Source organism: Hyperolius riggenbachi, chromosome 12 (genome assembly GCF_040937935.1).
Source record: "Hyperolius riggenbachi isolate aHypRig1 chromosome 12, aHypRig1.pri, whole genome shotgun sequence".
In the NCBI taxonomy this organism is placed as follows: domain Eukaryota; kingdom Metazoa; phylum Chordata; class Amphibia; order Anura; family Hyperoliidae; genus Hyperolius; species Hyperolius riggenbachi.
The window spans coordinates 176,336,266-176,364,028 of NC_090657.1; the positions used below are offsets into that span (position 1 = coordinate 176,336,266).

Here is a 27,763-nt window from a genome sequence, read left to right on the forward strand (position 1 = left end):
TTGTGGCACTGTTTGCCGAAAATTCTTGTTTCAGAAAACAATTTTAGTGTTTCCAGCTTTAGCAATACAGATTGCAGAGGCTGTCTACAGCCATTCAGCCCCGGGAGTTGGGCGGGTGCGTGAGACCTCCTAAGAGGATACTGGCGTGGGACCACTTCTGAGGATACTGGCGTGGGATTATCGCAAGGTAAGTATCCCTGGTTAATTTAGAACAATAAAAGGACTTTTTTCGTTGTCGTGTTTTTATTTCTATTTTTGAACTCTTTGTGCAAATGGGTAAGGGGTTCTATATACCCCTATACCCTTTTCACCTGTGGAGGACCTCCATTGATCCGCTTGTTAAAGGGAAAGTGATCCCACACAGGGGCCTTCCTACCAGAGCACAGGGGGGCGTGGCACACCGGGTGACTGACAGCAAGGGGGTGTCGCCACAACCCAGTGGCGTAGCTAAGGAGCTGTGGGCCCCGATGCGAGTTTTACAATGGGGCCCCCCAGGCACTCTATACATAACAATTGATACGGCGCACCAAAACCTGCCAATGGCAACTACAGTGTCAGAGGTGCAAGAAGGGGATGGGGAAGAGCTTGTTAATGATTACCACTACTCAATGTATATATAGAAGTGATTATTATGAGCACAGGACCAATAGAGAATTAATACTGTAGTTGAGGGAGGGCCCTTCGGGGCCCCTCTGGCCCAAGGGCCCCGATGCGGTCGCTACCGCTGCACCCCCTATTGCTACGCCCCTGCCACAACCCCTCCGCAGCAGAGCAGGATGGGAAGCAGCGCTAGAAGGAGGGGCAGCGGGTACAGCGGCAGGGAGGGGAGCCAGAACCCCCTCTCCCCCTTACCTGGGTCCCCTCCTTCTGCCTCTCCTCCCCCCGCCATATAGTACCGGCAACTGCAGGCTCCTTAATTGTTCTAAATTCGGAATCCGAGAGCTCAGCCCTACTAGGGATGATCAATGAGATGCAAGTATTTCTGAGTTTATGCAAATGTATGTATATTTTTATGGAAATATATGCAGCTTGAAAATGGACCAGTCAAGTCCCACCCAAGCTTAAATTGATTGGTTCATTTTCAATCTGCATATATTTCCATTTTAAAAATGTCCATAAATTTGCATAAACCCAGAAATATTTGCATCTCATTGACAGGCCCGGCCCTAGACCATTTGCCGCCTGAGGCAAACTTTAAAGAAATCGCCGCTGCGCCCAAAGCCGTGGGTGTGCTACGCCGCAGGAAGTGACGTCAGTGGAGCGCACGTTGGAACGAGGAAGAGGTGAGTGATCCCCGCCCGTTGCCTCTTACAGCCGCAGCCAACGTGCATAACTAGCTGGAGGGGAGCGGAGGACGGGGGACCCAGGCGAGGGAGGGGGGGGTCCGACCCCCCTCCCCGCCGCTAGCCCCAATACCCCCTTCCTGCCCGCTATCCCCTCCAGCTCGGGCGGCACTCCACACCCACGGACGGGCGGGTGCCGCCCCCTCAGAAGCGCCGCCTGAGGCAAACATTTCACCCCGCCTCATGGGCGGGCCGGCCCTGCTCATTGATCATCCCTACCGGCTACAAATTGTGGAAAGACCCCATTTTTAACTATGTGAAATAAAAAAAAAATACTAATAATGATTAGTTCTATGGCAATTTAACCACTTCACCACTGAGGGGTTTTACCCCCTGAGCACCAGAGCAATTTTCACCTTTCAGCGCTCCTTCCATTCATTCGTCTATAACTTTATCATTACTTATCGCAATGAAATGAACTATATCTTGTTTTTTCCGCCACCAATTAGGCTTTCTTTAGGTGGGACATTATGCCAAGAATTATTTTTTTCTAAATGTGTTTTAATGGGAAAATTGAAAAATAATTATTTTTTTCCCCACATTTTTCCTGTTTTCGGCCATTATAGTTTTTAAATAATGCATGCTACTGTAATTAAAACCGATGAAATGTATTTGCCCTTTTGTCCCGGTTATAAAACCATTTAAATTATGTCCCTATCACAATGTTTGGCGCCAATATTTTATTTGGAAATAAAGGTGCATTTTTTTCATTTTTGCGTCCATCCCTAATTACAAGCCCATAGTTTATAAAGTAACAGTGTTATACCCTCTTGACATAAATATTTAAAAAGTTCAGTCCCTAAGGTAACTATTTATGTATTTTTTTTAATTGTAAATTTTTTTATTTTTTTTTAATTACAAAAAAAAAAAAAAAATGGGGAGTGTGGGAGGTAATGAGTTAATTTTATGTGTAAAAGTCATTTATTTGTATGTGAAAAATGTGTAGGGTGTAGTTTACTATTTGGCCACAAGATGGCCACAGTAACTTTTTGTTTTAATGTGACCTCCAAGCTTCCTTCCGGAAGCTTGGAGGAAGTATAAGGAGGCTGGACACGTGAGTTTTTTCTCACAATGATCGCGCTGCCCATAGGAGAGCAGCGGATCATTGCGGGGCTTAGATCAACGAACGGGAATGGATTTTCCCGTTCATTGATCTCTGGGCGAGCGGGCGGCGGCGTGTTTACTAGCGGCGGGCGGCGTGTTTACGAGCGGAAGCGCGGACAGCGTCGGGAACGCGGAAAGTACGTATTTCTCCGTCCCTGGTTGTTAAAGGATGGAAAAAGGGGCGGAGAAATACGTACGCGCGGGGGTAAAGTGGTTAATGTAGGGTGCCCATACATTACTGGATTGTTGCCATCGATATCATAATGATCAAATCTGGCAGATATTGATGTTGCAACATGGCCACCTGATCGATTTGATAGCTATATACAGCCAAAATTGGTCAAAAGGATGCTGGAAAATCTCGGTCGCAAGGGCTCTATCGGGTGTGCGGTGGTGACAGCGTTCAATTTTCAGATGATAGAATTGACCCTTGGACAGTCTTTCCCCCCTCCAAGTGTATGTCTACCCCCCGCGGCCGTGGTGAGTGTTGCATACTCACCTGGCGCAACTCCTGAATTCCTCCTGTGTCTGGCCGTCTTTTTGAATTATCTCCTAGTGGTCCTGTACCATGTGACACTGTTGTCACAACAATACTTACAACAATGACGTCCCTACATGCTTCTGTGTCACATGGTACGGGTTCTCGCAGTGGCAAAGTGTGAGAGTGGGCAATAGACCCCTTTCCGGTCAGAGAAGGATCTATCTGATAGTCCATCTACTGGCACCTTTATTATAAACTTTATAATTCATGCATTGTTGCTAATCTTCTGGGGAGGCGCGCTCATTCACAGGGGACCAAGAATAGTGAGGGCAGTGCCGTTTCTTGGGCAGTGCGGTCAGGGTGACTGCCCTGGGCGTAGACTGGCAAGTAGAATAAGGGGGCGCAGGCAGAAGGACATAACCGCTAGGGAGCTGGTGATGCGCAGTGCAGCAAAATAGAAGAAAGAAGATTACCAGCACGATCATCTTCCTTAACTATCCTATGCTGCCTGCATCAGACCTCGAGACATTATCACGTCACCACCCCATGATGACACCTGATGTCCTGTAGCTGTACTGTACTGCAGGCTGTCACTGCGCGGCGCCCATAGAGGAGTCGGCTTTCCGGGCTCTCATCGCCTGTGTGTTCTCCTGATCCCCGCTTCCTCCTGGATGAGCGGCTGGTCACTAGTAAGTAGGAAGATCTACTTGTGACCTGTGGCTGTGGGACTGTCACTAAAGAGTAAGGGTTCGCGAGTCCACGGGGGTGGGGGGGAAGGGATCACAATTTTTACAGCCTCGCCCTGGGTGCAATTTAGCCTAGATACTGCCCTGAGCGAGAGAATCTTCAATAGGATCCTGATGCTTCCCTCTCTATAGGCAAGTATCTAATTTTGTACCCAAGCTTCAGCTCAGGTACTCTTTAACCACTTAAGGATTGCAGTCTTAAAACCCCTTAAGGACCAGACACTTTTTTTCCATTCAGACCACTGCAGCTTTAATGGTTTATTGCTCAGTCATACAACCTACCACCTAAATGAATTTTCCTCCTTTTCTTGTCACTAATAAAGCTTTCCTTTGGTGCTATTTGATTGCTGCTGTGATTTTTAGTTTTTATTATATTCATCAAAAAAGACATGAATTTTGTCAAAAAAATGATTTTTTTAACTTTCTGTGCTGACATTTTTCAAATAAAGTAAAATTTCTATATACATTTTTGTCCAAATTTATTGTCCTACATGTCTTTGATAAAAAAAAAAATCCAATAAGTGTATATTTATTGGTTTGGGTAAAAGTTATAGCGTTTACAAACTATGGTGCAAAAAGTGCATTTTCCCATTTTGAAGCATCTCTGACTTTTCTGACCACCTGCCATGTTTCATGAGGTGCTAGAATTCCAGGATAGTATAAATACCCCCCAAATGACCCCATTTTGGAAAGAAGACATCCCAAAGTAGTCACTGAGAGGCATGGTGAGTTCACAGAAGATTTTATTTTTAGTCACAAGTTAGCGGAAAATGATACTTTGTGACAAAAAAAAATAAATTAAAAAAAGTTTCCATTTCTGCTAACTTGTGACAGAAAAAAAATGCCACGAACTCACCATGCCCCTCTCTGAATTACTTTCCAAAATGGGGTCATTTGTGGGGTGTGTTTACTGTCCTGGCATTTTGGGGGGTGCTAAATTGTAGGCACCCCTGTAAAGCCTAAAGGTGCTCATAGGACTTTGGGCCCCTTAGCGCACCTAGGGTGCAAGAAAGAGTCCGCAAGGAGCAGATTAGGGTCTGATCTGATGGGTAGCAGTGACAGGTGGTGACGAGGTGATTGATGGGTGATCAGATGTAAACAATGCACTTGGGAGGTGATCTGAGGGCGGGTCTGCGGGCGATCTGAGGGTGTGGGCGGGTGATCAGGTGCCTGCAAGGGGCAGGTTAGGGTCTGATCTGATGGGTGGCAGTGACAGGTGGTGACAGGGGGTGATTGACAGGTGATCAGATGTATACTGTACACAGGGGGGGGGGGGGGGGTCTGGGGAGAATGTGAGGGTGTGGGGGGAGGTGATCAGGAGCCCCCAGCGGGCCGTTTAGGACCTAATCTAAAATATAGCATTGACAGATAGTGACAGGGAGTGATTGATGGGCGATTAGGGGGGTGATTGGGTGCAAACAGTGGTCTGAGGGGGTGATGGGGGGGTCTGAGGGGTGCTGTGGGTGATCAGGGGGCAGGGGGGGCAGGATCAGTGTGTGTGTGTGTGTGTTTACTAGGGGGGCTGCCTCCTGCCCTGGTGATCCCTCGATCACTGGGACCACCAGGGCAGGAGGCAGCCTGTAGAATACACTTTGTTAGCTTAACAAAGTGTATTATACACTTTGTATGCGGCAGATCGGGGGTTAACAACCCGCCAGCGCTGCTAATTGGCCAGCGGGTTGACGTCGCGGGTGGGCGGAGCCCCGGCTACTCAGTCCGCTAGGTACCACCGCCGATCGCCATTACGCGGTCCTGGGGGTGCCACTTTGCAGCCACCTATTGGTAGTGGGCGGTCGGCAAGTGGTTAAGTAAAATGAGCGATGACTTATAAAGCCGGGTAAACGCAGTCATTGGCGCTCCTGTTTATGGAGATCCTCGTTGGAGTCTTTTTTGACTTTCTTTTTTTAGAGGCCCTCTTACAGCCCTTGTTTACTTCCGCTGGCTTTCCATCAATCTCTGTGCTGCTGTTAGACCGCAGCATGGCTTTTCTGAGCATTCTTGTGCTGTGTCTACAGGAACAGGGGGCTATGTGTGCACAAGGGTCGGGGGGCTTGTGTATGTCACACAGAGTCTGACCTCTGAGATGGGACAAGCACCCAGCTGTGACAATGCGTGTGCCCAGTTGTGTCTTGCCCATGAATCCTCCGATTGTTCACCAGAAGACATAACTGTCCTTGTTCTTTCCTGAAGGGTGAATCTCGGCTATAAGTGGGCACTGGACGGAAATCCATTCCCGGAGAGCAATGAAAGGGTCATCCCAAAATGGCATTTCCGTTTTTGGTAGATGGTGGAGAGTGGATGTGTTGACTCAGTCTCCAGTAGAGAGATAACTATGCCCCGAGTTCCTGTCTTTGTACGCTTTCCCTCGGCCATTAGGTGTGCTCCCATACATCCTACTGGATCGTTCAAATTCACTTTCTATCATAGAGAATGCAGCAAAACAAGTGGAACCATTCCTTGTTTGGTGGGGATATCTCAAGTTCCAAAGTGGACTAGAGGACTAGCACCCATCCGACATCAAATGTGACAACCAAAGCTCCAAGGTGGGCAACAAGAATAGTAGTCCAGAGTTGAACAAGATGCTCAGCAAGGTCTAGCTGCTTGGTTCATGTTGATGAGCCACAACATTTGAAGCCAGCATTGGAGGGGGAAGAATGTTGGTTGCCAACCAGGAACCAGTTTCCAGTACCAGAGAAAACTTTCAGTACAAAATGCAATCTATGCTATAGGCCAGGTTTGCCAAGCATGGTCCTAATGATGTCACAGATGTGTTGAAGACCTGAGTTCATTCCTTCAGTACGTACAGCTGACATTCCTGTTTTGGCTTCTAGGACTATACTTACCATGATCCCTGGTGGTGGCTGTTAGAGGCTTACTCCTAATGGCTTATGTTATCATGCTGCTCTGCTGGCCATTATAGGCTTCCATCTGAAAATGGCGCCTGTGAATAATGGCATACAGTGTTGCCGCTAATCCGTTTGCCGCTTATCGCTATTTAACGTTAAAGCCTTATTGTTATTTAGCGTTAAAGCCTTATCGTTATTTAGCATTAACACACAGAACCCTCTCTGTACCTATCCCTAACCCATAAACCCCCCCTGGTGGTGCCTAACCACCCCCCTGGTGGTGCCTAACCCTAACCACCCCCTGGTGGTGTATATTGTACTGTATACCTAACCCTACTCTCACACAGAACCCTCCCTGTACCTATCCCTAACCCTAAGACCCCCCCTGGTGGTGCCTAACCCTAACCACCCCCTGGTGGTGCCTAACCCTAAGACCCCCCCTGGTGGTGCCTAACCCTAAGACCCCCCCTGGTGGTGCCTAACCCTAAGACCCCCCCTGGTGGTGCCTAACCCTAAGACCCCCTGGTGGTGCCTAACCCTAAGACCCCCCTGGTGGTGCCTAACCCTAAGCCCCCCCCCCCCCTGGTGGTGCCTAACCCTAAGACCCCCCCAGTGCCTAACCCTAACCTTGACAGTGCTACATTAAATCCATTCACCGTTTTGCAGTTAAATAACGTCTGCAGTTTGGCTTATGCAGGGCGCTATTGATAAATAACGTTAGTGTGTGCCACTATTGATAAATAACGTTAGTGTGTGCCGTTTTTCTTCTTTTTTCCCTGTGCGCCATTATTATGCAGTACTAACGATAAATAGCGATAAGCGTATCTTTTTAATGCGGCGCCATTTTTATGCATAGGCGCTGTGTGCCATTATTCACTGATCCCCATTATAGGACAATGGTGGGAGCAGGATAACAGTAACTAACCTCAGTTGTTCTCTCAACACAGGAAGTGTGGCCATATTATTATTTCATCAGTCTCTATGGAAAAATGTAAGTCTCATTAACCAGCCAGTGGTTGGAACTCTGCCCCCACGTGACTGTGTTAATAAATGAGGCAGGTGACTATCCCACGAATCCCTGATCAGGTGACATCCAGGTCTTGGTGGGGCAGCAAGAAATACTCCAATAATCCTCATTATGTGAATCACTGATACTGGTAACTGTAATGATTACTAGTTTCTAAGGAACTGGTACTGGAATTTGGCCACTGTTGGGGACCTCAAGAACAGGAGGAGGGCCTCATCACAGTGGCAACTCCCACAACCCACTGCTTTTAAGTCACGGATTTGGCCTACAAAACAATGGGGCTGATAGATGAAGCTGCCCTTCTATAGCAGTGCGCGCTCCATGACAGCAATGCGAGCTAAATTCAAGGCTGAACGCTACGCTCGCTCTTGCAGCATAGCGCACCTTCCTTAGTTACGCGCGTTGCTTTCATAGCATTCCTTTAAATGCCGGGTCATGCTTTGCAATATCGTGACCGTGATACTTCACAAGAGCGGCCGCTACTATGTTAATTAACATAGTCACTGTTTATTATCAAAGCAGCTGTTTATTATCAAAGCACTGTTTATTATCACTGAGGCGCTACACCTGCTATTGCCGAAATTCTGTCTTTTGTGTCTGCTTTATGGAGGTAGGTCCACCACTTCCTCCAAGCAAATTTTAAAGGTTTTATCCACTTTTATTCTGCTGGTGCCTCTGTTCTCCTACTGCAAAATCGTGTCCATCCCTGGTGGAGGGGTGATCTACCCCTTTTTCTCATCTACAGAGAGCGACTTCTTAGCCCTGAGTGAGGACAGGTCTAATCTCCTCACCTGCTTATACAGTGGTTGCCTGTGTGGTAACCCACGTTTGTGAGTATATTCTTCTCACTGATTTGCCTTACTTCGTTTATGTTTTAACATACTACACTATATTGGGCTCTCGGTTTCTCTACACTTTTTCTCTAAAGGTTATTCCCCTTAAAAATCAGAGCAATTATCACATTTCAGCGCTGTGTACAATCATTCACCAATAACTTTATCACTACTTATCACACCTAAATGATCTATACATTTTTCGCCACAAACTTTGCAACCATGGAAACCATACTGCATCTGGAGTACAGACTGCCCAGACGTCGGCTACATGGCTGATTGGCCACATGGGAGCACTGATCCAGTGACAAGTAGCAAATGTTCACACTTCTAGATCTGCCAGTCTCTGTTGGAAACTGACTGTGCTTTATAAGCACATAGAGAAAAATAGGCAAGCTAATGCATTGTTTTCTGTTAATACACTTAAAGGACAACTAAAATGAGAGGGATATGGAGGCTGCCATATTTATTTTCTTTTAAACAATACCAGTTGCCTAGCAGACCTGCTGATCTAAGTGGCTGCAATGGTGTCTGAATCACAGCAGAAACAAGCATGCAGCCAATCTTGTCAGATCTGACAATAATGTCAGCAACAAACTGTTCTTTTAATAGACAATTCTATGTTTGGACAGACAAAAAACAACAACACCCTACTTGTAGAGCCTGGAGGGAGGCCACCAGTGCTGCCAGTCGTTTCCAGATATTCAACCTCTCTCCCTCTCCTCTGATCTTTTCTCACTTGCTTCCCCCCCCCCCCTTTTCACTTGCCCTCCCCCCCCCATACACGCACGCACGCACGCACACACACACACACACACACACACATATACACTTTCTGTCCGACCCGGTCTCTCCCTCCCTCAGCATCCGATGCTTTCTGTGACCATTACCGACCAAGAACGATGATCGCCGCAAGCAGAGCCGGATTAAGGCTAAATGGAGCCCTAAGCAAAGTAACGGATTTGGGCCCCCCACTTCCCCCCCATATTAGAATGGGAAGATGCAGCTGCTGTGTGCACAGTAACATGCCGGACACACCGGTGCAGGCGCTGTACTGGTTGTTATGGGCAACAGCCCGCTTTCCTCTGCAGGTGCACAATGCATTCACCTATTGCGATCCAAGCAATAGAGGTCCTGTCATCCGGAGCCTATCTGTCTCCTATAGAGTGCCGCTGCTCTGTTACTACTATTATTACTACTTCCTACTTCCTGTCTGATCTGAGAATCAGGAAGTTCAGAGCAAGCGGCGGCACCGTAGAGGAGACAGATGGGTTTCGGATGATGGGACCTCTATTGCTTGTATCACGGATATTGCTTGTATCACGGATAGGTGAGTGGGCGTTTGTCATCTGCTGCTATCATTCCTGCCCACTGCAGCTGTGGTTCTCTGTGGGAAGGGAGGGAGGAGCGGGGAGCGGCAGAGCGCACAGTAGCAGGAGAGGGACCCAGGAGGAGAGCCCGGCTCTGAAGACAGTCAGCAGCGGGCGGCGTCCTTTGACAGGATGGCGAGGGCTGGATTATGTGCTGATGGGGCCCCTTTTACTCTGAATGGGGGCCCCAAGTGACTGCTTCTGTTGCCTGGTCGTCGGTAATCCGGCCCTGGCCGCAAGTATCTGTCAAGTTGGCTAGGTCAGCAGGACAGAGAATTGTCATTTATAGGTATCTTTTCAGGTCACTCAGTGCACTTTTTTTTTTCTATCCTGATTACAGGTGCACTTTAAAGTGAACAGGACAGAAGGGAAACCTAACTAAATCCACCCTGTACGTATTTAGAGAGTTTAGTCTGTCTTATTCCCTCTCATCTGTGACTAATTCCAAGTTGGAATTTGATCTCTGAGCTGTGCAAGCTGGCTGCCTTCACAGAGTAGCTAATTTGTACACACAGGATGTTAACCTCATGTCTGCTTCCATGAAAGCAGGAAGTAGACACCGCAGGTTTATTGCAGGATTTGTATCAGCTGTAACAAAGAAATGTTTTTCTTCAAATGTTATGCTGTCGTGTATCTTTTGGAGCAGAGAAACTGTCATAGCCAGTTTCTCCCCTGGCCATGACAGGGATCCCGCCATGAAAGCGTGCGGAGTCACAGTTTAATTCCACTGACTTGTCATGCGGATATTTTGTTCCCGCCGGCGACGTGTGTGGAACAGCTTCTGAGAACTACTCTTACCTGGAGTCTGGTGAGCGCTGACAGCCCGGATATATATCACAGCAGCCCACAGGAGCAGAGGGGCCGACCCCAGCGTCATGGTGACCAGTCTGATGGAACAAATGCAAAGAGACAGTCAGATGAGAAGTCACACTCTACGGAAGACTTATAGGCTCACGCCCTGCGGAATACATGAAATACTTTAACATAACTCAAAAGTTCAACTTTTTACAAATTTCCTACAAAAGATCTTCTGTGCCACACAAAAATTCTGTAAATGTCAACGGTGTTATAAAAGCTGCAGCTTTGTAAAATGAAATACCTGTATGGAGTATTCTATGGGAGTTTTTCGTTCAGCAGCATTCCTGTCAGTCCAGAGACCACTCTTCGTAGCAGGGCTGTTGAGTGTCTCAAGGCGAGTCTCAGACACGCCCCTTGTAGGTCCTGATGGAAGCGGTTGAGTGTCTCAAGGCGAGTCTCAGACACGCCCCTTGTAGGTCCTGATGGAAGCGGTTAAGTGTCTCAAGGCGAGTCTCAGACACGCCCCTTGTAGGTCGTGATGGAAGCAGTTGAGAGTGTCAAGGCGAGTCTCAGACACACCCCTTGTAGGTAGTGATGCAACGCCCTGGTCATAGGCAAGTTGTGGCGAACAACGGCAAATGTTCTCATTCGCCCCCATTTTAAAGTATGGGGCAAACGCAAACTTCATGTAGCGTTCGCCCTTGTTCGCTGCAAACTGTTCGCCTGTGACAGGTTCCAGCTTCCAATACTTACAGGCTTGTGGAGCTGGGCAGCGTATGATGATGTCATCACAACACTCCCTCCTCTAAGGCCCGGTTCACACTTGGAATCGCAAGGAGATTGCGATTTAGCATTGAGATGTTTTTGCCACCACTCCTTTTTGCGATTTTCAATCCAGCAACAAATTGCCTGGAAAATGCTGCATGCAGTGCGTTTGGGATCGGTGGGAATCTTGCCGCAATCGCCGCAGTGTGAGTAATCCCATAGGATGACATGTGGGCCTGAGTGTGAACGGAGACTAACTGGATTGTGGCTTCACATCACGCATTGATGGACACAAGCAACAAGTCGTAATTCTAGCTTGCATGCGCATATAATGCAAAATGTATGCTGTTTGGGACTGGGCTAAAAAGAATCAGCAAAAAGTGCATTAGATTGGCCCAATGGCAAGCTGAATACAATCTGCATGCAAGCAAGAATTATTTGCATCTCACTTAACAAGACATCACTGGGATTCCTGTCAGTCCGCGCATGCGAGCTGTGCGACACATCGCTCCATGTCGTTTATGTGCGTTGCCCATAGACTTTCATTACTCCAAGCACCGCAAGTTAAGCGCAGTGCTTGCGGTAATGCACTGCTGCAGGATACTTCCAGCGCACCTTAATGGACCACCAGTCTCCATAGACTTTTATTGCAATTGTGGCCCCTTGTGGTGAAATAGGGTAACGCAACTCAGGAATTACCTGCTAGTGTAAAAGGGCCCTGATAGAGAAGCCTATGGAACAGTGTTGGCCACTTCACCCCAGCAGACCTCAGCTAAGAGGCCAAGCCGGGAATTATGGGACGAGCACTTGTGTCAGAATTTGCACACACATTTGTGATCTCTTGCCAGGGCTGTACTCCGTCCATAGAAACAGCGAGGCGACAGACTCAGTCACATTTATCAGCACAATTTCCATTTGCAATTTTCCATGCATACCAATGAAGTTAATGGACATGATATTGTATGTAACGAACTTCAAATTTGCAAACCAATAAACAACTGACATCCTGCAGCATAATTCATTCGGTACATTATGTAGTGCCCTTCCCTTGCAACGATGCGTCCCTGGTTCAAATCCAAACCAGGGTACTATCTGCACAGTTTGTATGCTCTCCCTGTGTCTACGTGGGTTTCCTCCAAGCACTCCAGTTTCCTCCCACATCCCATAAAGATACAGATAAGTTAATTGGCTTCCCCCTAAATTGGCCCTGGACTGCGATACATATGACTATGGTAGGATTAGATTGTGAGCTCCTCTGAGGACAGTCAATGACATGACTATGTACTCTGTAATGTGCTGCAGAAGATGTCAATGCTATATAAATACATAATAATGATATGGGAGGACATTAGGCTATGACAATGGTAGGAATAGATTGTGAGTTCCTCTGAGGACAGTCGGTGACATGACTATGTACTCTGTACAGCACTGTGGAAGATGTCAGTGCTATATAAATACTAAATAATAATACATTGTGAGCAGTTTCTCTACCAATTCCATTATCCCCGATACTAATCCTGTAGGTGCTGTGGAGTCTGGAATGAGTACAGATAATCATATTTTGGTATTCACATGAAGGGCTGCTGTCACCTGTATACAGGGGCTGACTGATTCCAATCTGTGACAGCATGCAGGCTCGGGGATGACGGGGGACAGGGGGGCACAGAGCCGGCACATGACATGACAGATCATCGCTAGTGAACTTTATTACGCACTTGTGATCCTAAACTGCCTTCCAGAAGCAGGTATCTGTACACCTCGGGGCAACACAGAAGGAGAGCAGGGGATATGTTACAGGGAAACTGAACTAAGTAAAATGATTGAAAATAAACAAATGAGGACCTGCAAATTAATATTACATACTTATCTTGCCGTCAGTTCCTCTCAGAAGCTCATTATTTTTTACAAGGATTCCTTCCATTTCTGACAAATTTTGGTCAGAACTGAAACAAATCAGTTGCTCCCAGTTATATATCAGTTGCTCTCAGTTATAACTGAAAGGGCAACTGAAGAGCAAGGAAACATCCATGTTTCCCTATGGCTCAAGTGGGCGATATTGCAGTTTAATCGGGTGCTGAACAAGAAGCTGTTATGGGGTAATGGCCATTTTCAAAATGGAGGACAGAGAATTCCATTGATCACAGTGGACAAACAGGATGCAGGAGAGGAGAGTCAGGCCTGGTGCACACCAAAAACCTCTAGCAGATCCGCAAAATGCTAGAGGGTTTTAAAGCAGATTTTCAGAGTGATTCTAGGCATGTAGAGGTTTTCTAAACATGCCTAGGTTTCTTGCAGCGTTTTTGTGTAGCAGAGTTCAAATATTGTTACAGTAAAGCTGTTACTGAACAGCTTCTGTAACAAAAACGCCTGGAAATCCGCTCTGATCTAGCGTTTCTCAGGGCTGGTGCACACCGAGCAGGTTTCTTGGCATTTCTGCAGCAACTTGCGGCTGCGGATACGCTTGGTCAATGTATCTCAATGGGGTGGTGCACACCAGAGTGGGAGGCGTTTTGCAGAAACGCATACTCCCGGGGGTGAGGCATTTTTTGGATTGCGGAGGCGTTTCTGCCTCCAATGTAAAGTATAGAAAAAACGCAAACCTCTCTGAAAAACGGCACTTCAGAGCAGTTTTGCAGGCGTTTTTGTTACAGAAGCTGTTCAGTAACAGCTTTACTGTAACAATATATGAAATCTACTACACCAAAAACTCTTCACAAAACCGCAAAATCGTAGGTGAAACGCTACAGAAAAAGAAGAAAAAGCGTTTCAAAATCTGCTAGCATTTTGCAGATCTGCTAGCGGGTTTTGGTGTGCACCAGGCCTCAGAGCGGTTTTCCACTTTTCTATACTTTAACATTGAGGCAGAAACGCCTCATAAATCTAAAAAAATGCTGCAGCCCGGGAGTTTGCGTTTGCGGAAAAAACTAGCCGCTCCGGTGTGCACCAGTCCATTCACTTTCATTAGCCAAGCGGTTTCTCCCCTGCAAGCGTTTTAAAAACCACTTCAGAACCGCTCTGGTGTGTGCCAGCCCAAAGAGATTGATGAGCAGACTACACAGGAGGGAAGTATGATGTGTGTATGTTTATTTTGACTTTTAATCTTCAGTTTAGGTTTGCTTTAAAAGTGCCCATACATTCCATATATTAATCAATTTGCGGCATCGATATCTGTCCAATTCGATCATAATGATCAAATCTGACAGAGATTGATATTGCAACATGGTTGCCCAATCGATTGTTCCGATGGATTTCCAGCATGCTGGTGGCCTTTGGGTATTGTATGCCCATTACTGAGTCCTATGCTAGGATCTGTAGTACCACCGAGAATAAAGAAAAGTATTCAAATAAGACCGCAGACTACATTCACAGAACTCCAGGGTATCAATAATCAAGGTAATTTGCAGACATGAAAAATGAATTTCTGTGTGATGGTTAACATAAACCTGAAGTGGCCCTGAGTTCTTCCATAGACCAGCAGTACGGATGCACCATCCTCAAGTAGCACTCAGGGCTGTAAGTGCTTCTGAATCCTGCCCAGGAATCTCGATAGTGCAGAACGTGAACCGGGGGACAGCAGTGAAAAGAGGAGACAGAGGACACAGCTCAAGGGCAGGATTGTCAAGCTCAAATACAAAGGGGGCCAAAACTAGACACTGGGACAACCTCAATATCTAGTGGCCACCTCCCTCCCTACACTATACAGTTCCCTGGTGTCTAGTGGCCGCCTCCCTCCCCTATACAGTTCCCTGGTGTCTAGTGGCCCCCTCCCTCCCCTATACAGTTCCTTGGTGTCTAGTGCTCACCTCTCTCCCCTATACAGTTCCCTGGTGTCTAGTGGACCCCTCCCCTATACAGTTCCCTGATGTCTAGGGGCCACCTCTCTCCCCTATACAGTTCCCTGGCGTCTAGTGCTCCCCTCCCTCCCTATACAGTTCCCTGGTGTCTAGTGCCCACCTCTCTCCCCTATACAGTTTCCTGTTGTCTAGTGCCCCCCCCCCCCCCTCCCCTATACAGTTCCCTGGTGTCTAGTGGTCCCCTCCCTCCTCTATACAGTTCCCTGGTGTCTGGTGGCCACCTCTCTCCCCTATACAGTTCCCTGGTATCTAGTGCCTCTCTCTCCCATACAGTTCCCGGCTGTCTAGTGGCCACCCTCCTCTATACAGTTCACTGGTGTCTAGTGGTCCCCTCCCTCCTCTATACAGTTCCCTGGTGTCTGGTGGCCACCTCTCTCCCCTATACAGTTCCCTGGTATCTAGTGCCTCTCTCTCCCATACAGTTCCCGGCTGTCTAGTGGCCACCCTCCTCTATACAGTTCCCTGGTTTCTAGAGCCCCCCCCATACAGTCCCCCTGGTGTCTAGTGCCTCCCCCCCCCCCTCCGTTATACAGTTCCCTGTTGTCAATTGCCCCCCTCCCTTCCCTATGCATGCAGTCCCCTGGTGTCTAGTGCCTCCCCTCTTTTACCCATACAGTCTCCTGGTGTCTAATGACCCTTCTCCCTCCCCTATACAGTTCCCTGGCCTCACATGGCCCTCCCCTATATAGTTCCCTAGTGTTTAGTGGACCCCCCCAATACAGTTCCCTGGTCTCTAGTACCTTCCCTCCTCCTTCATATGCCTTCCCTGGTGATCTAGGGCTTTTCCTCCAGTATAGCTTCCCTGGTGGTTTAGAGCAGGCCAAACATAATGCAAAGTAGGGAAACCACTTGGGGGCCAAAGTGGGTCGGAGTTTGACATGTATGCACTATGGGATCCAGAGCCTGCTCTCTGCATTGGTAAGCATCTGACCTGAACCAAATTTCTAACCCAATACCACACGTCTGGCTGTATATGCGATATAACGAGCGCAAATAACTGAACAACGTGCACCACTGAATGTGTGCTTCCAGCAACGTACTGCATGGTCTGAGTTATAACAATGGATCAGTGGAATTGCAACTCATGTGGCGTAAACTGTTCATAGACTGAGAATACAGTTCCAATTTGTACAGCACACATTGGTTGCCATGGTGACGCATGGTGCACATCTGCTTGGGGGTGACATCAGACCACCAGTGGCGGTTCCAAACTTCAAATAGTGTGTGTGTGTGGGGGGGGGGGGGGGGGGGGGGGGGATGGGGCGGGATGGCTGGCTGGTGGGACCCATTTGGGTGATCAAAATCAATGCTCATATGACAAGCTTTAAATAACTTTTTTTTGCCTAACTCAGATGATAAAATTAAGGCTAACTAGTTCACAAAGATAGGAACCAAATGTAAACATCACAAACAGAACTCATTTTTGAACAGAGCAGATTATCCAAATGATGGTGCTATTATTGAAGAAAAGTTACCTACAGATGTACCGGTCTAGTTTGCTGGTATGCTTTAATCCTTAACCACTTGCCGACCGCACGCTTATACCGTGCGTCGGCAAAGTGGCAGCTGCAGGACCAGCGACGCAGTACTGCGTCGCCAGCTGCAGGCTGATTAATCCGGAAGCAGCCGCTCACGCGAGCGGCTGCTTCCTGTCAAATCACGGCGGGGGGCTCCGTGAATAGCCTGCGGGCCGCCGATGGCGGCTCGCAGGCTAAATGTAAACACAAGCGGAAATAATCCGCTTTGTTTACATTGTACGGCGCTGCTGCGCAGCAGCGCCGTAAGGCAGATCGGCGATCCCCGGCCAATCAGCGGCCGGGGATCGCCGCCATGTGACAGGGGACGTCCTGTCACTGGCTGCACAGGACGGATAGCGTCCTGTGCAGCCCGGATCACCGGGGAGGGGACAGGTAGGAGAGGGAGGGGGGAATTTCGCCGCGGAGGGGGGCTTTGAGGTGCCCCCCCCCCGCAACACCCAGCAGGCAGGAGCGATCAGACCCCCCCCCCAGCACATCATCCCCCTAATGGGGAAAAAAGGGGGGGCGATCTGATCGCTCTGCCTGCTACCTGATCTGTGCTGGGGGCTGCAGAGCCCACCCAGCACAGATCACAACAAACAGCGCTGGTCCTTAAGGGGGGGTAAAGGGTGGGTCCTCAAGTGGTTAAAGAGAGTCTGAAGCGAGAATAAATATCGCTTCAGACCTCATAGATAGCAGGGGCATGTGTGCCCCTGCTAAAACGCTGCTATCCCGCGGCTTAAAGGGAAGGTCCAAGCAAAAAAAAAAAATGAGTTTCACTTACCTGGGGCTTCTACCAGCCCCATGCAGCCATCCTGTGCCCTCGTAGTAACTCACTGCTGCTCCAGTCCCCCGCTGGGAGCTTTCTGACCTCGGAGGTCAGGGCCGAATTGCGTACATTTTTACACATTCCCGCTAGTGCAGGAACATTAACGCATACATTTTTACGCGTTAGTGGTGCAACGCGTACATTTTTGTTCCTGCACTAGCTGGAATGCGTAAAAATGTATGCAATGTGGCCCTGACCTCCGAGGTCAGAAAGCTGCCAGCCGGGGACTGGAGCAGCAGTGAGTGACTACAAGGGCACAGGATGGCTACATGGGGCTGGTAGAAGCCCCAGGTAAATAAAACTCATTTTTTTTTTTGCTTGAACCTTCCCTTTAACAGGGGTCCCTGATCCCCCAAATCCCCTCTGTGCAGTGGGGGAGCGCTTCCGCATTGGGGCAGGGCTAACCGCCGCAGCCCTGCCTCCCGCGCGTCTATCAGACGCGTACTTCCGCCTCTCCCTCGCCCCTCTCAGTCTTCCTTCACTGAGTGGGGCGGGGGAGAGGCGGCGATGCGCGTCTGATAGACACGCTGTGAGGCAGGGCTGCAGCCGTTAGCCCTGCCTCCGGGAAGAGCAAAATCTACGACCAGGTTGGTCGATGATTGTGCAGGGGGGGCAGACCCGGGCCAAGGTCCTCCAGAACCCAAGGCTAAGACAGCAAAGTGCGCCCCTCCATCCCTGCCTCCCCAGCCGTCACACACTGATTGCTATTAGACTAAGAAGCGCCACAGGGCCCACAACCTCCCCAACACCTTAATATCTAGTTATCTGGCTTGCAGTCACTGCCATGTATTCCCTTTTATTATTTATTTCTGCTTCAAACACAATTAGGAATGACAGCTGAATGGATTCTGCGCCCCCTCCTACACTGCGCCCTGAGGCTGGAGCCTCTCCAGCCTATGCCTCGGCCCGGCCCTGAGGGGGGGGGGGGGTGTTTGTGGGTGAAGGGACCCCCATTTAGCCGTGGGATAGTGGCGTTTTAGCAGGGGCACACATGCCCCTGCTAACTATGAGCTCTGAAGCGAGAATTATTCTCGCTTCAGAGCCTCTTTAAAGTGAATGGGAACTGCATTTAAAAAAATGAGACAGATACTTACCCAAGGAGAGGGAAGGCTCTGGGTCCTATAGAGCCTTCCGGCTCCTCTCCTGGTCCCCTCGATCCAGTGCTGGCTCGCCTGGTAGCAGTATTTGACTAAATTAGTCAAATACGGCTTTATCTGGCCGAAGGAGGATTCAGAAGTCTTCAGGGAGCCCGAGTGCTGCTGAAGAAGGGTGGCCCTGTACTGCACCTGCGCAAACATGCTCTCTTGCACGCTCATGTGTGTGCAGTATGGAACCGCGCGTCTTTGGGAGGACGCGGCTCCCAAATACCAAATACTCTTTCGGCGGGGGATTGAAACGGGGGGGGGGGGAGCCAGCACAGGATAGAGAGCACCGAGAGAGGAGACAGAAGGCTCTACGTGACCCAGAGCCATCCCTCTCCTTAGGTAAGTATTTGCTTCATTTTTTATAAAATGTGGTTCCCATTCACTAGCAAGCTGCTCCTGTGCGGATAGATCACAGACAAATCATTCCAGCCCCAAACCTGTGTCTCACAAACAGTTAACTGTATGTTACTGAGTGGGGGGAAGTGGGGCACAGGGATTCCCAGTGGGGGCCAGTGCCGCACATGTATACAGTCCAGATATATTACCCCAACAGCGTATTGCGCACACGGCCTGACTCAGGCCTGATCTCCTGCAGCACACTGTACAGCCACCCTGCAGCATATTGCACACACAGCCTGACTCAGGCCTGATCTCCTGCAGCACATTATAAATTATACAGCCACCCTGCAGCATATTGCGCACACAGCCTGACTCAGGCCTGATCTCCTGCAGCACATTGTACAGCCACCCTGCAGCATATTGCACACACAGCCTGACTCAGGCCTGATCTCCTGCAGCACATTGTACAGCCACCCTGCAGCATATTGCGCACACAGCCTGACTCAGGCCTGATCTCCTGCAGCACACTGTACAACCACCCTGCAGCATATTGCGCACACAGCCTGACTCAGGCCTGATCTCCTGCAGCACATTGTACAGCCACCCTGCAGCATATTGCGCACACAGCCTGACTCGGGCCTGATCTCCTGCAGCACACTGTACAGCCACCCTGCAGCATATTGCGCACACAGCCTGGCTCAGGCCTGATCTCCTGCAGCGGTACTTATCTGTTAGCCGGGCACATCCTCTAGGTGGCGACAAAACTCCACCAGAGTTACATCTTTCCCTACTATCCATGTCGGCCTGGAGGGGGAATAGTAATTAGCGCCACCTGACGGATGCGCCCGGCTAACGGATAAGTACCCCTGCAGCACATTATACAGCCACCCTGCAGCATATTGCTCACACAGCCTGACTCAGGCCTGATCTCCTGCAGCACATTGTACAGCCACCCTGCAGCATATTGCGCACACAGCCTGACTCAAGCCTGATCTCCTGCAGCACACTGTACAGCCACCCTGCAGCATATTGCGCACACAGCCTGACTCAGGCCTGATCTCCTGCAGCACATTGTACAGCCACCCTGCAGCATATTGCGCACACAGCCTGACTCAAGCCTGATTTCCTGCAGCACACTGTACAGCCACCCTGCAGCATATTGCGCACACAGCCTGGCTCAAGCCTGATCTCCTGCAGCACACTGTACAGCCACCCTGCAGCATATTGCGCACACAGCCTGGCTCAGGCCTGATCTCCTGCAGCACACTGTACAGCCACCCTGCAGCATATTGCGCACACAGCCTGGCTCAGGCCTGATCTCCTGCAGCACACTGTACAGCCACCATGCACATCACAGAGTCTTCCTAAAGGCTCATACACACATCAGACTATAGTCTTTGGAAAATGAAATACCACAGACCAATCTTACCACCCTTCATGTAGTATGAAAGCCATACTCTACACCGTCTATTCTATGGAGCTGAACTCCACATCAGAAAAAAATCTTTGCAAGATGCTGCACACACAGATGCTGTACAGACACAAAAGATCAGTATCTGCAAAAGATCTGTTCCTGCCAAAAATCCATTCCTGCAAAATGCAATGATAGTCTATGAGATCTGCAGATCATCATACACACATGATTTAACTGACATTCATCTGCAGATCAAGCTATCATCCGCAGATCTGAAAATCCATACTGGTGGATTTGATCTGTAGATGAATGCCAGTTAAATCATGTGTGTATGATGATCTGCAGATCTCATAGACTATCATTGCAATTTGCAGGAATGGATTTTTGGTAGGAACAGATCTTTTGCAGCTACAGATTTTTTGAGTGTGTGCAGCATGTTTGTGTGCAGCATCTTGCAAAGATTTCTATCTGATGTGGAGTTCAGCTCCATAGAATAGACTGTGTAGAGTATGGCTCTCATACTACATGAAGGGTGGTAAGATTGGTCTGTGAGCTTTCATTTTCCAAAGACTATAGTCTGATGGGTGTATGTGGCCTTAAGACTGCCAGTCAAGGGCTCTTCAGATAAGCAGAGGCGTTGATGTACTTAATGAGTTTCCATAGTACTATAATGAGTTTCCATAGCACCCATTAGATATCAGAGCTGACCATACACACATCTCCAGGCAAAACGAGACAAAAAAATTACTGCAAACAAATTCACTTAGCACTTGCTGGACTTTTCCTACGTACTAATAAACAGTATAATCACAGCTTGCTGTTACATATTCAATATAACTGCTCTTAAAGGGAACCCAAACTGAGAAGGATATGGATTTTTCCTTTTAAAATATTACCAGCTGTCTTACTCACCTGCTGATCCTGTGTCTCTAATACTTTTAGCCACAGCCCCTCAACAAGCATGCAGATCAGGTGCTCTGACTGAAGTCAGACTGGATTAGCTGCATGCTTGTTTCAGATGTGTGATTCAGCCACTACTGCAGCCAAAGAGATCAGCAGGACAGACAGGCAATTGGTATTGTTTAACAGGAAACATCCATATTCCTCTCAGTTAAAGTTCCCTTTAAAAGGGGAACTGAAGTAAGAGGTATACGGAGGCTGCCATGTTTATTTCCTTTTAATCAATACCAGTTGTCTGGCAGCCCTGCTGGTCTATTTCTCTGCAGTAGCATCTGAATAACACCAGACACTAGCAGGCAGCTAGTCTTATCAGATCTGACTTTAAAGTCAGAAACACCTGATCTGCTGCATGCTTGTTCAGGGGCGTTCAGGGGCTAAGGCTAATAGTATTAGAGGCAGAGGATCAGCAGGGCTGCCAGGCAACTGGTATTGCTTCAAAGGAAATAAACATGGCAGCCTCCATATACCTCTCTCTTCAGTTCCCCTTTCAAGTGTACCAGAGATGAATAATACTTACCGTTTTATACATACCTGGGGCTTCCTCCAGCCAGCCCCATGCACACGGATCGCTCCCACGCCCTTGTCCTCTGCTTCCTGCAGCTCCGGTACCGGGTCGCGACTGGAGGAAGTTACGGGACCCAGTACCGGAGCTGCAGGAAGCAGAGGACGGTGGCATGGGAGCGATCCGTGTGCATGGGGCTGGCTGGAGGAAGCCCCAGGTATGTATAAAACGGTAAGTATTAGTCATCTCTGGCTTCCTTTAAACAGTTCTTAATGTTATTACACCAAGTACTGCAAAGAAGTAGAGGACCGCCACCATCCAGATGTAATTAATGCTCTTTATTTAAAAAGACAAAGACATATCTGTGCAACGTTTGACACTTGACATTCGCTTGATAACGGAGGAGGCTTCTCCGAAACGTTGCACAGATAGGCCTATGTGTCTTTTTAAATAAAGAGCATTAATAACATCTGGATGGTGCCAGTCCTCTACTTCTTTGCATGGCTTTGAGAGTCAGGATAGTGATGGGCGAACACCTGGATGTTCGGGTAAGTTCGCCGAACATGGCCGAGATGTTCGGCATGTTCGGGCCGAACCCCGAACTTTCCGAACATCCAGCTTTTGGGGGCCATATGGGGTCGCAGGCATAAGGGGGGAGCATGCCCCGATCGCGGGGGGGGTCGGAAATTCCCCCCACCCCCTCCGCTAGCGCTCCCCCCTCTGCCCGCTTCCCCATTCAAAAGTTTAAGCAAAGTACCTGTAGTGGATGGCCTGGCAGTGGGCGGCACTGTGGAGTGAAGAGGAGGAGTCCGGAGAGTGACGAGTTGAGGGAGGCCGGGCAGCGGGCGTGAGGTCAGAGAAAGGGCGGAAGTACCACAAGGGTACTTCCGCTGAACCGCCCGCTGCCCGGCCTCCCTCAACTCGTCACTCTCCGGACTCCTCCTCCTCACTCCACAGTGCCGCCCACTGCCAGGCCATCCACTACAGGTACTTTGCTTAAACTTTTGAATGGGGAAGCGGGCAGAGGGGGGAGCGCTAGCGGAGGGGGTGGGGGGAATTTCCGACCCCCCCCCGCGATCGGGACATGCTCCCCCCTTATGCCTGCGACCCCATAGGGGGGCAGTATTCGGCCGAACAGGGCCCTGTTCGGCGGCCATTAGAAGTTCGGGGCGAACCCGAACTTAAAAGGCCGAACACCATCAGGTGTTCGGCCGAACGCGAACATCACCCGAACAGGGTGATGTTCTGCAGAACCCGAACAGTGGCGAACACTGTTCGCCCAACACTAAGTCAGGAGTGCTGCCCGACTCGCTGACCGAGGCACATCGCTTGCTGCATTACAAGAGTGCTGTCCACCTACACTTCTTTATTACACCAAGTACTGAGATATCGTAGGAGAAAGGGGGCCTCACATACAGATGGGAGGAGAATGCTCAAAAACTGTACAATAAGATTGCATGGTGTGTAGGCACAGGACAGATGTGATAAGATTGTACAATGAAATTGTGAGGTGTGTTTGTAGCCAGAGAATAGATGTGATAAGACTGTACAATTAAATTGTAATGCTGGCCATACATTTTACATTATTTAGCCCAATTTGACTTGCAAATGTCTAATGGGGCTAAATGCTTGCTTACCACCAGACAGTGCCGGATTTACCACAAGGCACTGTAGGCACGAGCCTACAGGTGCCTAATGATGGAAATGCGGCTCACTCCTTCATTCCCTATGCAGAGTCCTGATGAGAGTGTAAATGAGAAGTTACTCACCTGACTCTCGGCTTTCCACTGATGAGATCTCCCTTCAGTTAGAGGCACCTCTAGCTACTTAATATTGAGGGTACTTCAGGCTACCTAATACTAAGGGGCACCTGTAGCTACTTATGCCAGGCAAGGGGAGTAAGGGAGAAGTGACAGCTGGGCCAGGCAGCACACAATCAGTGCGGTTCAGCTGGGGTTTGTAGGTTTATGGAGGGTAAAGTCTAGGGTGCCAGGACTTCTGTGCTTATAGGCTCTTGTGATGTAAATCTGGTCCTGCCACCAGAGCACATCAACATCGCAAAGGCTCCCTGGTGTCTAGTGGCCCCTTCCCCATACAGTCTTCTTGGTATCTAGTTGTCCCCTTCCTCCTCTATACAGTTCCCTGATGTCTTGTGACCCTCTCCCTCCCCTATACAGTTCCCTGGTGTCTAGTGGCCCTCCTCCCTCCCCTATACAGTTCCCTAGTGGTCCTCTCCGTCCTCTATACAGTTCCCTGGTGTCTTGTGACCATCTCCCTCCCCTATACTAGAGTGACCATACGTCCCAGATTACCTGGGACGGGTCCCAGATTCGGGGTCCCCTGTCCCAGGCTGGCTTGGGTCCCAGGAAAAGTCCCACTTTTAGATGCAGGACGTCCCAGCTGCGGGAGTATGTGACATCAGTGTTCCGTCCTCGGCCCACCGCCGCCCTGCTCTGCCCTGCTGCTACTGCTCCCCTCCCTCCCTGTCTTCTGCCTGCATTGAATTGGCTAACAACTGGATTCCTGTCGCAGTCTGCCCCGCCCCCCGCTGTTTAAAGGGAACCTAAACTGAGAGGGGTATGGATTTTTCTTTTAAACAATACCAGTTGCCTGGCAGCCTTGTTGCTCTCTATGGCTGCAGAAGTGGCTGAATGACACACCTGAAACAAGCATGCAGCTAATCCAGTCTGACTTCAGTCAGAGCTAGAGTGACCAGACGTCCCGGATTGCCCGGGACACGTCCCGGATTCGGGGTCCGCTGTCCCAGGCTTAATGAGGTCCCGGGAAACGTCCCGCTTTCAGCAGCGGGACGTCCCGGCCTCGGGACTCTGGCCACTCTCTCCTCAATGAACTGGCAGCGGCGTCTATAGACGCCGTGCCAGTTCATTGCCCGCAGCCCCGCTCCAGCCTCGTCTTCCGGTGTCTGTTTCCGACACCGGCAGGCGAGCAGGGCTACGGCAAGATGGCTGCCGAAGCCCTGTACTGGAGACCTATTTGTGTCACTAGTACAGGGCTTCGGGCGCCATCTTGCCGTAGCCCTGTCAGCGCGGGAGAGAAGAGCAGGAGGAGGAAGACGGTCCCGGGACGGAGCAGCGCGCCAGAGGCCGGACACTTCTGCCAGGTGAGTAAATGCTTTCTTTTCCAGATGAAATGTTTGCCCGCATTGTTTCTTTTCCAGGTGAAATGTTTGCCCGCATTGTTTCTTTTCCAGGTGAAATGTTTGCCCGCATTGTTTCTTTTCCAGGTGAAATGTTTGCCCGCATTGTTTCTTTTCCAGGTGAAATGTTTGCCCGCATTGTTTCTTTTCTGGTGAAATGTTTGCCCGCATTGTTTCTTTTCCAGGTGAAATGTTTGCCCGCATTGTTTCTTTTCCAGGTGAAATGTTTGCCCGCATTGTTTCTTTTCTGGCGAAATGTTTGCCCGCAGTGCGTTTCTTTTCTGGCGAAATGTTTGCCCGCATTGCGTTTCTTTTCTGGTGAAATGTTTGGCCGCAGTGCGTTTCTTTTCTGGTGAAATGTTTGCCCGCAGTGCGTTTCTTTTCTGGTGAAATGTTTGGCCGCAGTGCGTTTCTTTTCTGGTGAAATGTTTGGCCGCAGTGCGTTTCTTTTCTGGTGAAATGTTTGCCCGCAGTGCGTTTATTTTGTACTGACATGTTGCCCGCATTGCGTTTATTTTGTACTGACATGTTTGCCCGCATTGCATTTATTTTATACTGACATGTTGCCTATTGCGTTTATTTTCTGGTGTCCGGGGTAACTGTTACTGCATTTATTATTTAATGGTCATAGATGGCTATGTTTGCTGCTTTGTGGTTACGGTATACTATTAGCATCACACAGTTTCTGCACACCCATGATACAAAGTCTCGTTTGTCCACATCATGGCGTAAACACTGCTTTCTTATGCCTCGCTGTTACATCATTACGTTAGCTCCGCCCATACAATGTCATGGCCACGCCCATTTTTTCGGCGCGGCCGCCCTCCCCCAGTCTTCGCCGCTGCGTGCTCCTCACTCCTTCCCACTTTTCGCCGCGGCGCGCTGCGCGCGCCGCCCCCCCGCGCCCACGCCCCCCCCACGCCCCCCCCCCCCCCCCCCCCCAGGTTGGACCCACAAAAATATGGTCACTCTACCTATACAGTTCCCTGGTGTCTCATGGCCCCCTTCCTCCTCTATACAATTCCCTGGTGCCTTGGCCCTCCTCCCTCCCCTATACAGTTCCCTGGTGTCTAGTGACCGCCTCCCTCCTCTGTACAGTTCCCAGGGTCCAGTGGCTTCCTTCCTTCCCTATATAGCTCCCTGGTGTCTCATGGCCCTCTCCCTCTCTTATACGGTTTTCTGGTGTCTAGTGGCCCTCCCTCCCCTATTCGGCTCCCTGTTGTCCAGTGGCCCCCCTCCCTGCACTATACAGTTCCCTGATGTCTAGCGCCCCCCCCCCCCCCTCCCATACAGTTCCCTGGTGCCTAGTGGCCCTCCTCTCTCCTCATACAGTTCCCTGGTATCTAGTGCCCCCTCCTTCCCTGGTATATAGCGCTACTTGGGCTAAATGCTTGTTTACCGCCGAAGCACATTGACATCACGAAGGTCATCATGGGCAGCACTACACTGGGGCATGCTGGGGCAATGGCCTCCCTGGGAATGACTGTGCCCCACCTTGCTCAGTAACATACAGTTAACTGTTTCCAGGCTCCAGCAGCATAGAGTGAACAGGATAGGGTCTGTTAAAACCTCTGCATGTCAGCCTGAGTCTATGTGCCATAAATACATTACAATCCTTGCAAGACCCCTTGTAATTATTGTATCTGATGACATTTATATTTGCAAAACCATCTCTCTACAGCCTTCTGATTGTACTGTATGTTCTAACATTGTCAGTAAGCAGGAACAGAGTCTGAAGAAGGCTTACAAGCTGAAAGCTTACTGTTTTCCTTTTAAAATGAGACAAACTAACTAGACAGAAAGTTTAATTTCTTCACGCAGTTAATGTTATGCACGTTGTAATAGAAGCAGCTCGCGTAACTAAGGGGGGCACGCTCATTACATAGCAGCAAGTACTGCTATGTAAGGCAGGCAAAGTGGGTGCTCCTTCACATTAAAGGAAACCTTAACTGAGAGGGGTATGGATGTTTCCTGTTAAACAATACTAGTTGCCAGACTCTCCTGCTGATCTCTTTGGCTGCAGTAGTGGCTGAATCACACACCTGAAACAAGCATGCAGCTAATCCAGTCTGACTTTAGTCAGAGCACCAGATCTGCATGCTTGTTGAGGGGCTGTGGTTAAAAGTATTAGGGCCCGTTTCCACTAGAGCGAATCTGCATGCGTTTCCTGCATGCAGATTCACTCAACCAATACAAGTGGATGGGCCTGTTTCCACTTGTGCGTTGTGCGCTCCGGTTTTGTGTGCGGGGAAAATTTGCACGGCAGAGCCGTCAGAATTTGCTCCCCGCACACCGCTATGCGAATCGCACGCCATGTATTTAATAGGGAAATCGCATGCCTTTTTGGCATGCGTTTTTCCCTGCGATTACGCGTGCGATTCCGTATAGGAACACATGTAAATTTAAACAGGCAGTGACATGCTTAAATTCGCATGTACCCTTACCTATGCGGAATCACATGTGGAATCGCGGCAAAAACGCATGAGGAATCGCACCCGCATGCGATTTCGACTGCGTTGATTTCCCGGCGATTCCGCAATGCACTAGTGGAAACGGGCCCTGCAAGACACAGGATCAGCAGGAGAGTCAGACAACTGGTATTATTTTAAAAGGAAAAAAATCCATATCCTTCTCAGTTTAGGTTCCCTTTAAGCTGCCTGAATCAGGCCCTATGAGTACAATAAGCAGATTATGTAGGTAAACCCTCAAACTACAGTAGTAAAATAATTGATC

The 27,763-nt window shown here is 49.2% G+C and overlaps 1 protein-coding gene across 2 annotated transcripts in view; it reads right to left on the reverse strand.

Annotated features, from left to right (window-relative positions):
- Positions 1 to 27,763, reverse strand: part of COL20A1 (collagen type XX alpha 1 chain) — a 298,926-nt gene that overhangs the window by 269,080 nt on the left and 2,083 nt on the right. Inside the window, exons 1-2 of one of the 2 annotated variants that reach the window (XM_068264037.1) lie at positions 13,177 to 13,239; positions 10,549 to 10,637 (exon numbers count right to left, since the gene is read on the reverse strand). In XM_068264037.1, coding sequence (XP_068120138.1) covers positions 10,549 to 10,627 — 79 coding nt within the window. In that variant the 5' untranslated portion in view covers positions 10,628 to 10,637; positions 13,177 to 13,239. Of the gene's footprint in view, positions 1 to 10,548; positions 10,638 to 13,176; positions 13,240 to 27,763 lie in introns of those variants that run through there. The other variant, XM_068264036.1, reaches the window with a different exon arrangement.